The 14,345-nt window shown below is 41.6% G+C and overlaps 1 protein-coding gene across 1 annotated transcript in view; it reads left to right on the forward strand.

The window, feature by feature from the left end:
• oca2 (oculocutaneous albinism II) overlaps positions 1 to 14,345 on the forward strand; it is a 328,581-nt gene that overhangs the window by 45,464 nt on the left and 268,772 nt on the right. Inside the window, exon 3 of the mRNA XM_052026515.1 lies at positions 5,929 to 6,042. Coding sequence (XP_051882475.1) covers positions 5,929 to 6,042 — 114 coding nt within the window. The remainder of the gene's footprint in view (positions 1 to 5,928; positions 6,043 to 14,345) is intronic.

The raw sequence follows: 14,345 nt of genomic DNA on the forward strand, positions 1-14,345 counted from the left end.
CACTCTAGGAATACACATCAAAGGCAATAGTTCAATGTGATGGCTGACCCCACCACAAGTACAATGAGGATGGGCGATAAATATTGGTGGGCCATCAATGCTCATATTTCTAAAATTAATAAAAGAAAAACTCCTGCATATGCCTGGATGATGCAATGGTTGATGTAGCTGCCTTTATCAGTTCTTCTGAAACCTGAATTCCAGTTTAGTGATATGAACCAACTATTGGATTAAACTAAAATTATGCTAGTATGTCCCCAATGGACTCAGTCTTCAGTTACTACATTGATCTCATTTAGCCTTCAGGCAGTGAACAAAGTATAATTTCTGTCTTAAATGCTGTTCTAATCCCTAGGGAGGGTTTATTTTATTGGTGTACAGAGCAAGTTCTCTCGTGCTTTCAATGTTACCCTTTCCCTACAATTCAAAAAGGCTTCCTTTGGAGGTAGGGTAATTTCTTTATGGTCTGTTTTACAAACTAAAAAATGTACACTATTGTTTCTACAAGATTCACATCAGCGATATTTTTAGAGCCAGTTTCAGTTAGAGTATTCTGTTCAAAATGAATGCAATTCTGTTTTATGTAAGTTTGGGAATGCTAACATATTCATGGTGACTATATGCCGCTGTTCTATGCTTTGTACGGCAGATGGTAGAATAACCATAATAAAACAGGGATTCAGTTGTACTCTTGAGTGTCTGATGCAATCTCATAAATGTTAGTAGCCTAGGGTCTATTATCTGGAGTAGACACTCCTCCATCATATGAGCTATATTGTCCCTGCTGGATGCTCTCTTACCATTTGTGTGGATATGTGTTTTGATTCCTATAATTGCTTCTTTGTGAAATCAAGAACCGATTTCCAATTGAGTGATCAAGTTCCATCAGCAGTTTAGGATGCTGTCCTTCATCTCAGAACCCAGAGCTGAATTGAAAATGTACAGATGGGGTAAATTCTTTCTTTAGTCGGGGTTGTGATGGGGATGAGGGAGGGGCCTGGAGGGGGAGGTTGTGGATTAGATGGCAGAGGGTAAAATGATTCCAGAAGAATATCTGATGGATTCTGTGCTCTGTGGAAAATGTTTCCTGATGCTACAAAATGTCAAAGGGCAATCAAGAAATTTGTGGGCAGGGGTCTTAGATTCCATTTCCTAACAAATAAAGAGAAATTGTTGGTAATTGCTTTATTATTGCCACATGTACTAAGATACAGTGAAAAGCTTTGTTTGCATACCATCCAGACAGATCATTCCATACACAAGTACATCGAGGCAGTACAAAAGGGGGAGAAAAAAAACAGAATTCAGAAAATAGTGTTACAGGCACAGAGAAAATGCAATTGCTGGTAGACAATTCTCACCCTTATCTCAATAACCCTTAACCCCTTTACCAAACAAGAGTCTATCTATCTCTGCCTTAAATACACCCAATGACTTGGCCTCCACAGCCCTCTGTGGCAATGAATTCCACAAATTCATCACCATCTGGCTGAAGAAATTCCTCCTCATCTCAGTTTTAAAGGGACATCCCTTTATTCTGAGGCTGTGCCCTCGGATCCCAGACTCCCCTACTAATGGAAACATTCCTCTCCACGTCCACTCTATCCAGGCCTTTCAGTATTTGGTAGGCTTCAATGAGATTCCCCTTCATCCTTCTGAACTCCACTGAGTACAGGCTCAGAGCCATCAAATGCTCCTCTACGTTAAGACTTTCATTCCCAGGATCATTCTTGTGAAACTCCGCTGGACCCTCTCCAGGGTGAGCACATCTTTCTTTGTATGCAAGGCCCAAAATTGCTCACAGTGTTCTAAATGCGGTCTGACCAATGCCTTATGAAACCTCAGCAGTACATCTTTACTTTTATATTCTAGTCCTCTTGAAATGAATGCCTTCCTTACTATCAAGTCAACCTGCAAGTTAACCTTGGGAACCCTGAACCAGGCCTCCCAAGTTCCTTTGCACCTCCGACTTCTGAAATCTCTCCCCATTTAGAAAATAATCAACACCTTTTTTCATCCTACCAAAGTACATAACTCCACTCTTCCCTACACTGTATTCCATTTGCCACTTCTTTGTCCGTTCTCCCAACCTGTCCAAGTCCTTCTGCAGGCTCTCTACTCTGCAACACTACCTGCCCTTCCACCTATCTTGGTATCGTCTGCAAACTTGGCCACAATGCCGTCAGTTCCTTAACCAGATCATTAACATATAAAGTGAAAAGCTGTGGTCCCAACACTGACCCCTGCAGGTCCACTAGTCACTGGCAACCATCCTGTAAAGGACTCCTTTATCCCCACTCCCTGCTTTCTGCCAGTCAGCCAATCTTCTATCTATGCTAATACCTTGCCCCTAACACCATGGGCTCTTATCTCGTTTTGTAGTCTTGTGTGCAGTACCTTGTCAAAGGCCTTCTGGAAATCCAAGTAAATAACATCCACTGACTCTCCCTTGTCTAACCTGCTTGTTACCTCCTCAAAGAATTCTAACAGATTTGTCAGGCAAGATCTCCCTTTAATGAAACTGTGCTGACTTTGCCCTATTTTATCATGTATTTCCAAGTACTTTGAAAATTTCATCCTTAATAATGGACTCTTAAAATCTTAGCAACTGCTGAGGTCAAGCTGATCGGCCTATAATTTCCCGTCTTTTGCCTCCCTCCTTTCTTAAACGCAATGTTATATTTGTGATTTTCCAGTACTCTGGGACCCTTCCCGACACCAGTGATTCTTGAAAGATCACTACTAATGCCTCCACAATTTCTTCAGCTACCTCTTTCAGAACTCTGGGTTGTAGTCCATCTGGTCCAGGTGATTTATCCACCCTCAGGCCTTTCAGCTTCTCCAGCACCTTTCTTTAGTAATGGCCACTACACTCACCTCTGCCCCTGATTCTCTTGAATTTCTGGCATGTTACTGGTGCCTTCCACTGTGAAGACTGACTCAAAGTACCTATTCAGTTCCTCTGTCATTCCTTTGTTCCCCATTACTACTTCTCCAGCGTTACTTTCCAGTGGTCCAATGTCCACTCTTGCCTCTCTCTTACTTTTTATGTACCTAAACACTTTTGCCACCTTCTTTTATATTATTGGCTAGTTTACTGTCATATTTCATCTTCTCCCCCTTATTGCTTTTCTCGGTTGTCCTCTATTGGTTTTTAAAGGCTTCCCGGTCCTCTAGCTTCCCACTAATCTTTGCCATGTTATATGCTTTTTTTTGCTTTTATGCTATCCCTGACTTCCCTTGTCAGCCATGGCTGCCTCATCCTCCCCTTGGCCCTTGATATGCTGCTTCTTTGTTGGGATGAAATTCTGCTGTGGCTCCTGAATTAGCCCCAGAAGCTCCTGCCATTGCTGCTCTACTGCCTTCCCTGCTAGGGTCCTCTTCCAATCTATTCTGGCCAACTCCACTCCTTAAACCACCCCGTGCCCAACAGTTTTCAGGAACTGAGGGGGAGATGTCTAGGATACCCTGTGTGGGAGTGAAGGGAGCTTAGAGAGGTGCGACCAGTAGTGTCCCACTCAGGGTGAAGAGACCGGCCCTGCAACACCAGCCAGACTTTAACTCCACTGTAATTCCGTTACATCTGATTTCAGTTTCTCCTTCTCAAACTGCAGGGTAAATTCTATCATATTATAGTCACTGCCTCCTAAGGGTTCCTTCCTCTTAAGTCCCTGATTACACAACACCAGATCCAGAATTGCCTGTTCCCTGGTGGGCTCTACCACAAACTTCTCTAAAAAGCCATCCCATACACATTCCACAAATTCACTTTTTTGGGGTCCACTACCAATCTGATTTTCCCAGCCTACCTGCATATTGAAGTCCCTTATGATCATTGTGACACTGCCTTTCTTACGTACCCTTCTTACCTCCTGGTGCATTTTGTATCCCACCTCTTGACTACTAACCCTTATAAGATGAGATGGACTATGACCTCACAGTCTACCTTGTTATGACTTTGAACCTTATTGCACTGCACTTTCTCTGTAGCTGTGACACTTTACTCTGTACTGTTATTGTTTTTACCTGTACTACATCAATGCACTCTGTACTAACCCAATGTAACTGCACTGTGTAATGAATTGACCTGTACGATCGGTATGCAAGACAAGTGACAATAATAAACCAATACCAATACCACTACTACTCAGAGGCCTGGACATAACTCCCATCAGGGTCTTTTTACCTTTGTGGTTCCTCAACTCTTCCCACAAGAATTCTACATCTTCTGATCCTATATTGCTTCTTGCTGTTGATTTAATTTCATTTTCTACCAACAGGGCCACCCCTCCCCCTCTGCCCACCTGCTTATTTTTTCGATAAGATGTGTATCCTTGGATATTTAGCTCCCAGCTTTGATTCTCTTTCGGCCATGTCTCCGTGGTGCCCATGACATCATACCTGTCAATTTGGATCTGAGCTGTAAGCTCATTTACTCTGATTTGTATACTGTGTGCATTCAAATACGACACCCTCAGTCCTGTATTCATCACCTGTCTTCTCAAAGTCATCCCTGTGTTGCCTGAAGTTAGATTCCTAACCTTTTATAGAACATAGAACACTACAGCACAGTACAGGCCCTTTGGCCCACAATATTGTGCCAACATTTTATCCTGCTTTAAGATCTATCTAACCCTTCCCTCCCACATAGCCCCCTATTTTTCTATCATTCATGTGTTTATCCAAGAGTCTCTTAAATGTCTCTAATGTATTTGCCTCCACCACCTTTGCAGGCAGTGCTTTCCATGCACCCACCACTCGCTGTGTAAAAAAACTTACTCCTGATATCCCCTTTATACCTTCCTCCAATCACCTTAAAATTATGTCCCCTTGTGTTAGCCATTTTTGCCTTGAGAATAAGTCTCTGACTGGCCGTTCGATCTATGCCTCTTATCAACCTGTGCACCTCTATGAAGTCACCTCTCATCCTCCTTCGCTCCAAAGAGAAAAGCCCTAGCTCACTCAACCTATCCTCATAAGACGTGCTCTCCAATCCAGGCAACATCCTGGTAAATCTCCTCCGCACCCTCTCTAAAGCTTCCACTTCCTTTCTATAATGAGGCGACCAGAACTGAACACAATACTCCAAGTGTGGTCTGACCAGAGTTCTATAGAGCTGCAACTAAATTGTCTGTCCATTTTTTTATTCTAGAGACTTTAATAACCTCTCCTGCACTCTCCTTCACTTTAGCTCTTTCTGCAATTTTCCATGCCAGTGAACCCACCCTCCCCATTATTTAGTCTAAAGCTCTATCTACAGCCCTAGTTTTGTGATTCACCAGGACCTTAGTCCCAGCATGGTTCAGGTGGAGCCTGTTCCATTGGAACAGCTCCCTCCTTCCCCAATACTGGTGCCAATGTCCTATGAATTCAAACCCACTTCTCCCACACCAATCTCTGAGCCACATGTCTAACTCTTTAATCTTGTTGACTTGTGCCAATTTTTAAATGTCAATCCTAGAGATCCTTCCGTTACAACAAACCTATAGTTAGTTGGGATCCCTCTGTGTGAAGAACTTTGGGGACTCACCACCCAAGGTGCCCTGTTCCCCACAGGTCCTACACCCTGAATTGCCAGACTTTAATCCAGTTAATTTGCTTAATACTTTTTCTCGTGATAAAGATTGTTTTAGGTTCCTCCCTCTCTTTTGCCCCCAGATTTCTTACTCTCTTTGGCATGCTAAAACCGGAAATTCTTACACAGACACATACATAGGAAATGATAAGTTCTCTAGGTCTGTGAAGTATCATTGTTTTGTCAGTTCTGATTTGTTGCTGAGGCAATTCTAATTAGAAAGCCAGAAAGTTTTGGAGTAAAGATCAGTGCTCCAGATGGTGAAATTTGCACTGTACCTCAGCCATTTTGCCATGGCAGGATATTCTGGACAAATGCATTAACTAAATTCTTTAATCCCTTCTCTATTTTAGGCTCCACTCCTATGCGCCAAGGAAATTGGAGTACCAACTGTTCAACAATGAGTCGAAAGATGGTGATTTCACTGACAAGTCTCCTTTACTGAAGGTTGCTTCTCAAAGGAATGGGTAAGTTGCAAAATAAAATGAAACTCCTTGGCTGCAAATGACATGTAACCAGTTGGCAGAGGGACTGGGGAGAAGCACCCACCAAAGGATGAAGTGAAGTCAAAATTACTGGCTGCATTAATTGGCATCGAGGAATATGCTGGCAGTTAGCACAATTTTAACACTGGGAAATCTGCTATTGGATTAAGTTCCTGGTTAGACCTAGTGCAGGATCCAAGAGCCCATTTGTCTGAATGAAGATTGCATGCCTGTAAAGAAGAAAAGAAAGTATAAACTAAAATGCAGGCAAATGGGATTATCTTAGTTCGGCATCTTGGTTGACATGGATGAGTTGGGCCAAAGGGACTCTTTCTGTGCTGTTTAACTCTATGAATCTATAAATTACATATTTTTAATAACTTGTGTTTGATTAAATGTATGTTCTTGTCTTTTTTTGGTTTTCAAATGGTTTAGTTGATTTTTATCATTTTAAAATATTGTTAATCATTTTGTGTTTATTTTATTTATAATAATTTTAACTATTTGTGACGATATTTAAATCTTTGGAAAACTTTGACAGACAGCAAAGCTGGGTGTATGGTTTTATCATTAGACAGAGGAGTTTCCTGGGCAGACATTGAAAATTTCCACCCAGGAAGCTCCTCTGACAAATTACAAAGATTATTCTAAGTCCAGACACCATATTGGGTCAGGTATGGAAAAAAATAACAAACACTCAGGATCAGGTTAGGTACAGAACAGTTTTGGTTGGGTGGGGTTCAAGTAGGGAGCCAGACCTTCCTGCTGTCCACACATTCCACATTTCCCATTTCCCCAAACTTAATTTAACACTCAAGCAGAACTCTAGACAGTGGGACCATTCAGCAAAATACAACCCATTGCATATCTTGCTGTTGGCACTTTGAACTCTTAATAACTGGATCTTCAGTAGAAGTTGAGTGAAGTATTAAGATACTTCTGTGAAGACTAAGAAATTTCATGATGGTTCTCCCTTTGAGACAAATGTTTATTCATTAAATGTAGACTTAGAAATCCGCCTATTGTTGCTTGATCTAAATAGACAATATATAAATGGTTCTGTGCTGTATACTCCTGGAATTCTGCTCTATTGACTTCGATGGAATTGCATTCAAAATTACAAGTATATTGAGTGTTTAGTGATAGAAATGGAAGGCAAATTTCTACCCCAAGACATTTAGTGATTTTAATATACAGTGAATGTTTACATCATTAGGAATGTACGGTCTAGTACATTATTAGAAACATTCAATATCTTTTCATAAATTATTGTGGTATTAATTTATTTTCACAATTCAAAGATACTGTTATTTATAGTCAGTAGTCCAGAAAGGCAGCAAGGGATAGAACCTGTTTCTCATCTGCATTGGCCTAATTTTGGGTGCTGCTTAGGAACAGGCAAGAGGTGAGCTGGACCTCATAGCTCCTTGAATTGTTTAACACAGTTGGAAGTAGTCATCCAGTTAATTCCTCCACCTAATTAGTTTCATCCAGCACATAGGGTTCATCGAAATATTGAGTTCATCCAAATGAGCACGAGTTCATCCAAATATTGTGAGATGTAACTGATATGATTATGAAGGAGCACCTGTTAACATGAAGGCACCAATAACATTTGAGGAAAATCATCTAGTCTTCAATAGAAATGAATGTCCTTTTTCTGCCTTGTTTCTGGGTGATTGACTTGTCTTCCTTTCTTAAGGTTTTAAACAGCTCAGCCTTGGATTCAGCCACCTCATCAACATGAAATGTTAACAATATTTCTCTTTTTCCACAGATGCTGATTGACCTATTGAGTACTTCTAGCATTTTCTGTTTTTATTTCATACCTGGGCAGTGTAGGGCCCAGGAGTCTTTTTAACTCATTAAAGCCAGATATGATGCATGTGGTATGGGTAGCAGAGTAGCAGAGTATTAGTTGACTTGAAGTTGATTGTAGATGACAGATAGGAGCCTGATCAGGGGACGTTTGAAATTAGGGGAGGACTGAAAAGAAAAGGGCAGGGTTGAAGTTTGCAATGGAAGATGGCCAAAGAGAGGGGAGGCAACACCTTACATCACAATTGTGGAAGGAAGCAGCAGGTCTTTGCAATGGTGATTTTATGGGAGAGGAAATACATCTCAGGTCAAATAGGAAGTCATAAGATATGCCATAACTACTTCCTCACTCGCCTCACCTCTATTTGAAGAGGTTGTAAAACTTCGGCAGAATTTCAGTATAACTTGACTTTGAAACTGTAGAATCCTGAAGACTTGGTCTTTGATTGGAATATCCTTCCATCCTCAGTAATATCCTCAACGTAGATCACTTTTCCCTTCTGTTGGCTTCCCATTTCTGATATTCAGACTACTGAAAATATTACGCCCTTGACATTTATACTTATACAATATTTTATCATTTATATTATCTGGAGGTATAAGCCAGCCAGTATCCATTACCTATGGCCTATTCACACTTGCAAAGAAAAAAAAATTCTTTCGGATTGTCTGCTCTCCTTGAATTCAATTAATTTCGTGGCATATAATTGTACTTTGTCACAGCTTCCAACTGCAATGTAAGTCCAAAAGTAATTCTACATCTTTGCTCAGGAAATAAATTACACAATGAACTCATGTCAGTCGTTAATAAGCAGCACTCCCACTCAATATATCTTTGTTAGGGCATCAATTATTCCATATGAAAGAAAATAGTTCTACCTTAAAAATAAATTCAAACCAGTTACAAACATTAACATATCTTTTTGTTGTCTATTGTCTTTGTAATTACAGGACATTTAAGCAAGTTAAAGTTATTTATAGAGTCATAGAGTCATACAGCATGGAAGCAGGCCCTTCGGCCCAACTGGTCCATGTCGACAAAGATACCCATCTAAGCTAGTCCCATTTGCCTAGGTTTGGCCCATATCCGGAGTTTGTACGTTCTCCCCATGTCTGCGTGGGTTTCTTCTGGGTGCTCCGGCTTCCTCCCACATTCCAAAGACGTATGGGTTAGGAAGTTGTGGTCATGCTATGTAGGTGCCGGAAGAATGCCGACACTTGCGGGCTGTCCCTGGAACACTCTCTGCAAAAAAGATGCATTTCACTGTGTGTTTCGATGTACATGTGACTAATAAAGATATCTTATCTTATCTTATCAATACATGCCAGGGCACCGCTGATACACTTTCAATTACTCACGCAACCTGTACTACCCGTGGGCCATTCACACAGGAACAGGCTTTCACGGGCACTTATAAAATGACCACCAACTCCAGGTCAGACTATCACCTGCTCCAGAACCCACTTACCTGTCCACCAACATCAATCCTCTCTCCAACTTCCAAACGTACTTGCTGTTCCTTCCCATCTGATCTATCCCAACCCCTCTTCCCCTGCATACTTATGCAGGGAATGGAGGAATATCGATCATGAGCAGGCAGAAGCGATTTAGTTTAATTTGGCATTGTATTCAGTGCAGACATGGTGGGCCCAAGGATCTGTTCCTGTGCTGTACTGTTCTATGTTATGTTGGACATTCATTATGTTGATGTGATCTGTCGTTGAAATGCACAAAATTGTTAAGCGACTTCACCTGATAGATGCAATGCTGATGTTTTTCCTGGTTGAGCTGCTTAGAACTAGGGGTCACAGTCTCAGAATAATGGATTGGTCATCCAGGACAGAGATGAGAAGAAATATCTTCCTCCAGAGAGTAATGAACCTTTTCCATTCTCTACTGAAGATGGATATGGAAATTGAGTCACAGAGTATGTTCAAGGCAGAACTAGATAGGGCAACGAAGTGTGCAGCAGTTAATGCTGCTACCTCATAGCTCCAGGGGTTTGATCCTGACCTCAGGTGCTGTCTGCATGGCGTTTGCATGTTTTCTTTGTGACTGCATGGGTTTCCTCGGGGAGCTCCATTTTCTCCCATATCCCGAAGACATGTTGGTAGATTAGTTGGCTCCTGTAAATTATCAATTAATGTAGGGTAATGGCAAAAAGAGTCAAAGGAAAGTTGATGGCCATGTGTGAGATGGAATAACTTGCAGGAGTAGAGAGAACTAAGGAGAGGGGGAATGGAACAAATGGGATTACTCCTCTAGAAGCTGGAATTGAACTGGTGGGCCAAATTGCCTCCTGTGTTGTTACAGTATAAGACCCATTTTCAGATATTAAGGAAATCAAGGGATATGGTCTTAGGGCAGGAAAGTTTCATTGAGGTTAAAGATCAGCCATATTGAATGGTGAATGGTAATCAGATGGTGATTGGTGGAATCAGATATATGATGGTAATGGTGAATCAGATATTGAATGGTGGAGCAGGCATGAGGAGCTGAATGGTCTATTCCTGCTTCTATTTCTTATATTACGTAGAACATAGAACAGTACAGCACAGGAACAGGCCCTTCGGCCCACAATGTTGTGCCGAACCAATTACATTGGTAATAAAATGCCCAACTCAATGAATCCCTTCTGCCTACGCAATGTCCATATCCTATCATTTCCCTCACATTCATGTGCCTATCTAAGAGCTTCTTGAATGCCTCTATCATACTTGCCTCCACCACCACTCCAGGTAGCACGTTCCAGGCACCCACCACTCTCTGTGTAAAATAAACTTGCCCCCCGCATCTCCTTTGAACTTACCCCCATCACCTTAAATGCATGCCCTGTGGTATTAGACATTTCAACCCTGGGGAAAAGATACTGGCTGTCTACTCTATCTATGCCCCTCATAATCTTATAAACCTCTATCAGATCTCCCTTCAGCCTCTGCTGCTTCAGAGAGAACAACCTAAGTTTGTCCAATCGCTCCTCATAGCACATGCCCTCTAATCCAGGAAGCATCTTGGTAAACCTCTTCTGCGTCCTCTCTGAAGCATTGCCATCCTTCCTATAATGCAGTGACCAGAACTGAATGCAATACTCCAGATGTGGCCTAACTAAGGTTTTATAAAGCTGCAACATAACTTCCTGACTCTTGAACTCAGTGCCTTGATTCATGAAGACAAGCATGCCATGTGCCTTCTTTACCGGCATATCAACCTGTGTAGCCACTTTCAGGGAGCTATGAACTTGGACCCCAAGATCCCTCTGCTCATCAACACTGTTAAGGGTCTTGCCATTAATAGTGTACTGTCTCTTTACATTTGATCTCCCAAAGTGCAACACTTCACATTTGGCCAGGTTGAACTCCATCTGCCATTTCTCTGCCCATACCTGCAACTGATCTATATTCCGCTGTATCCTTTGCCAGTCTTCTACACTATCCACAACACCACCAATCTTTGTATCATCTGCAAATTTACTACCCACCCATGTACATTTCATCCAGATCACTTATATACATCACAAACAGCAGTGTCCCAGTACGGATCCCTGAGGAACACCACTAGTCACAGACCTCCAGCTAGAATAAGTCCTATTGACCACTACCCTCTGTCTTCTATGAGCAAGCCAGTTCTGAATCCAATCAGCCAATTCACCATGGATCCCATGCATCTTAATCTTCTGGGTGAGCCTCCCTTGAGGGTCCTTGTCAAATCCTTACTAAAATCCATGTAGACAACATCCACAGCTCTACCTTCATCAATCACCCTTGTCACCTCCTCAAAAACTCAATCAAGTTAGTAAGGCACGACTTGCCCTGCACAAAGCCATGCTGACTGTCCCTAATTATGCTGTGGTTTTCCAAATGCTCATAAATCCTATCCCTAAGAATCCTCTCCAGTAACTTCCTGACCACTCACACCAGTCTATAGTTACCAGGATTATCCCTGTTTCCCTTCTTGAATATTGGAACAACATTAGCTACTCGCCAGTCCTCTGGGACCTTGCCTGTGGCTAGAGAGGACACAAAAATATTGGTCAAGGCCTCAGCAATCTTATCTCTTGCCTCTCTCAATAACCTGGGGTATATCCCATCAAGCTCTGGGGACCTACTCACCTTAATGCTCTCTAAGAGACCCAACACTATCTCCTCCTTTATCTCGAAATGCCCTAGCATATTAGCATGCTCCACACTGATCTCTCTATCTTCCACATTCTTCTTGGTAAATACTGATGTAAAGTACTCATTAAGGACCTCACCCACATCCTCCTCTTCCAAGCACATGTTCCCTCCTTTATCCTTGAGTGGTCCTACCCTCTCCCTAGTTATCATCTTGCACTTGATGTATGTATAGAATGGTTTGGGATTCTCTTTAATCCTACTTGCCTAGAACTTTTCATGGCCCCTCCTGGCTTTCCTACTTCCCTTCTTGAGTTCCTTTCTGGCTTCTTTATAATTCTCAAGTGCTCTGTTTGATCCCAGCTTCTTAAGCTTTACATACCTTTCCTTTCTCTTCTTGACTAAATTCGCCACGTCTCTCGACATCCAAGGTTCTCTTACCCTGCCATCCTTGTCCTTCCTTCTTACTGGAACATACCTGTCCTGTACTCTGTGCAGTTGGTCTTTAAGCACCCTCCACATGTCAGATGTGGACTTGCCCAAAAACAGCTGTTCCCAATTAGTTCTCCCTAGAATTAATGGAACATATTCTTATGTTCTATTATTTTTGTGACCTAATGTTTGCAGTTCTAAAGAGAGGATTGGGGGGCTCATCTACAGAAATCTTTCAAGATGGTAGACAATTAAAAAGTAGTTGGTAAAACGTATGGGATTTTGGGCTTCATATGTAGAGATATTGAGGACCAAATCAGGGATGTTACATTGAACATTCATTAAACTTTCTTTGGGCAATAGCCTGATGATTGTGCCCTGTCTGGTCACCACACTTTGTGAAGGTCCTGGAGCGAGTGCAGAATAGGTTTACCAGAATGGTTCCAGAGATGAAAGGCTTTAGCTACCACATTAAGTTGAAGGTGATTGATGGGATGTTTTACTGATTTAGATAAAGTAACAAAGAAAAAATGTTTTTATTAGCTGACAGCACAAGGACTAAGTGCCACAGATTTAAGATTTGGGCCAAGAGATGCTTGGGGGTGGTGAGGAAGAACATTTTCACAGTGGGTGGTAATGACCTGGAAATTGTTGTCTGTGAAATGGTGGAAGCTGAGCTGATCAATGATTTCAAAAGGAAATTGGATAGGCACTTGAGGAGTAAATGTGCAGGACCATGAGTACAGAGTGGGGGGGTCAGGCTGACTAATTGTTCTACAGGGAGACAGCATGCACTTGATCAGCTCAGTGTAGTTCTTCTGTGCCCTAATCAATAACTTCAGAAAGATCTGGACAGGCTATTGGACATTGGAAAAACATGATGCAGAGAACTGATACACTCTGCGATGAAAGACATTAAATGCACAGAACAAAGCCAGAAAATGTTGGAAGCACTCAGTAGGATAAGCAGCATCTGTTGGGAGAGAACGGAATAAGTGCTTGAGTCAAGGACCTTTCACTGGAGCTGGAAACTTGAGAAAGCAAATGTGTTTTAAGTTGCAGAGAGGGCGAGGAGTGGAGAGGGCAAAGCACATGTCTGTGATAGGATATAGATCAGAGGAACACATTGAAATGTAGAAGAACAGCTACACCTGTGGAGAAAAAAAGGGGTTGTTAACTTGAAATTATTGAACTCAGTATTGAGACTCGAGGGTTACAATGTTCACAGGTGGAAGATGAGGTACTGGTCCTTGAGCTTAGCTTGGGCATCATTTGACTGATGTTGTGGGTGGAAGATGGATAAGTCAGAATTGGAGTGAGGTGGAGAATCAGAGTGACAGGCAACTGGAACCTCAGGATCACCTTTGTTAACTGAATGGAGATGTTTTGCAAAGCTGTTACCCAATTTGCATTCAGTTTCTCCAATGCAATACACTAAAATGTACTGAATGCATTTAAATGTACAGTACTTGGACATACCGATGTAAGCACAAGCATTACTGAGCGAGGCAAATTCAACAGTCATAGAGTACAATCTATATTAAATTATGTTATTGAATAAAAGTAGGTCAAAGAACATTTGCAAGGCTGAGGAATGCATCTTTTTTAATCTGAGTATCACTGCATAAAATATTTAAGATGCTTGTTATTCCAAGAAATGTTTAAGTCTGAGTGGTTTTTTTATATTCTGTAGCCTTGGTTAGGTTCACAATCCTGGAAGCTGAATGTATTTTCTTATCTCTATGCAACCCAACATAAATCCTAAATATATACCCAGGAGCAAATTTAGCAGGAATTAGAGTTCAATACTGTGGAACTGGTGATGCATGAACATAAATGGTAGATTTCAGATATTGTTAGTTTAATTGACATGTGCTTAAGTAGACTAATAGTTCTTCATTGTGTATAACAGTGATTATATT

This window comes from Pristis pectinata, chromosome 11 (genome assembly GCF_009764475.1).
Source record: "Pristis pectinata isolate sPriPec2 chromosome 11, sPriPec2.1.pri, whole genome shotgun sequence".
NCBI lineage: Eukaryota > Metazoa > Chordata > Chondrichthyes > Rhinopristiformes > Pristidae > Pristis > Pristis pectinata.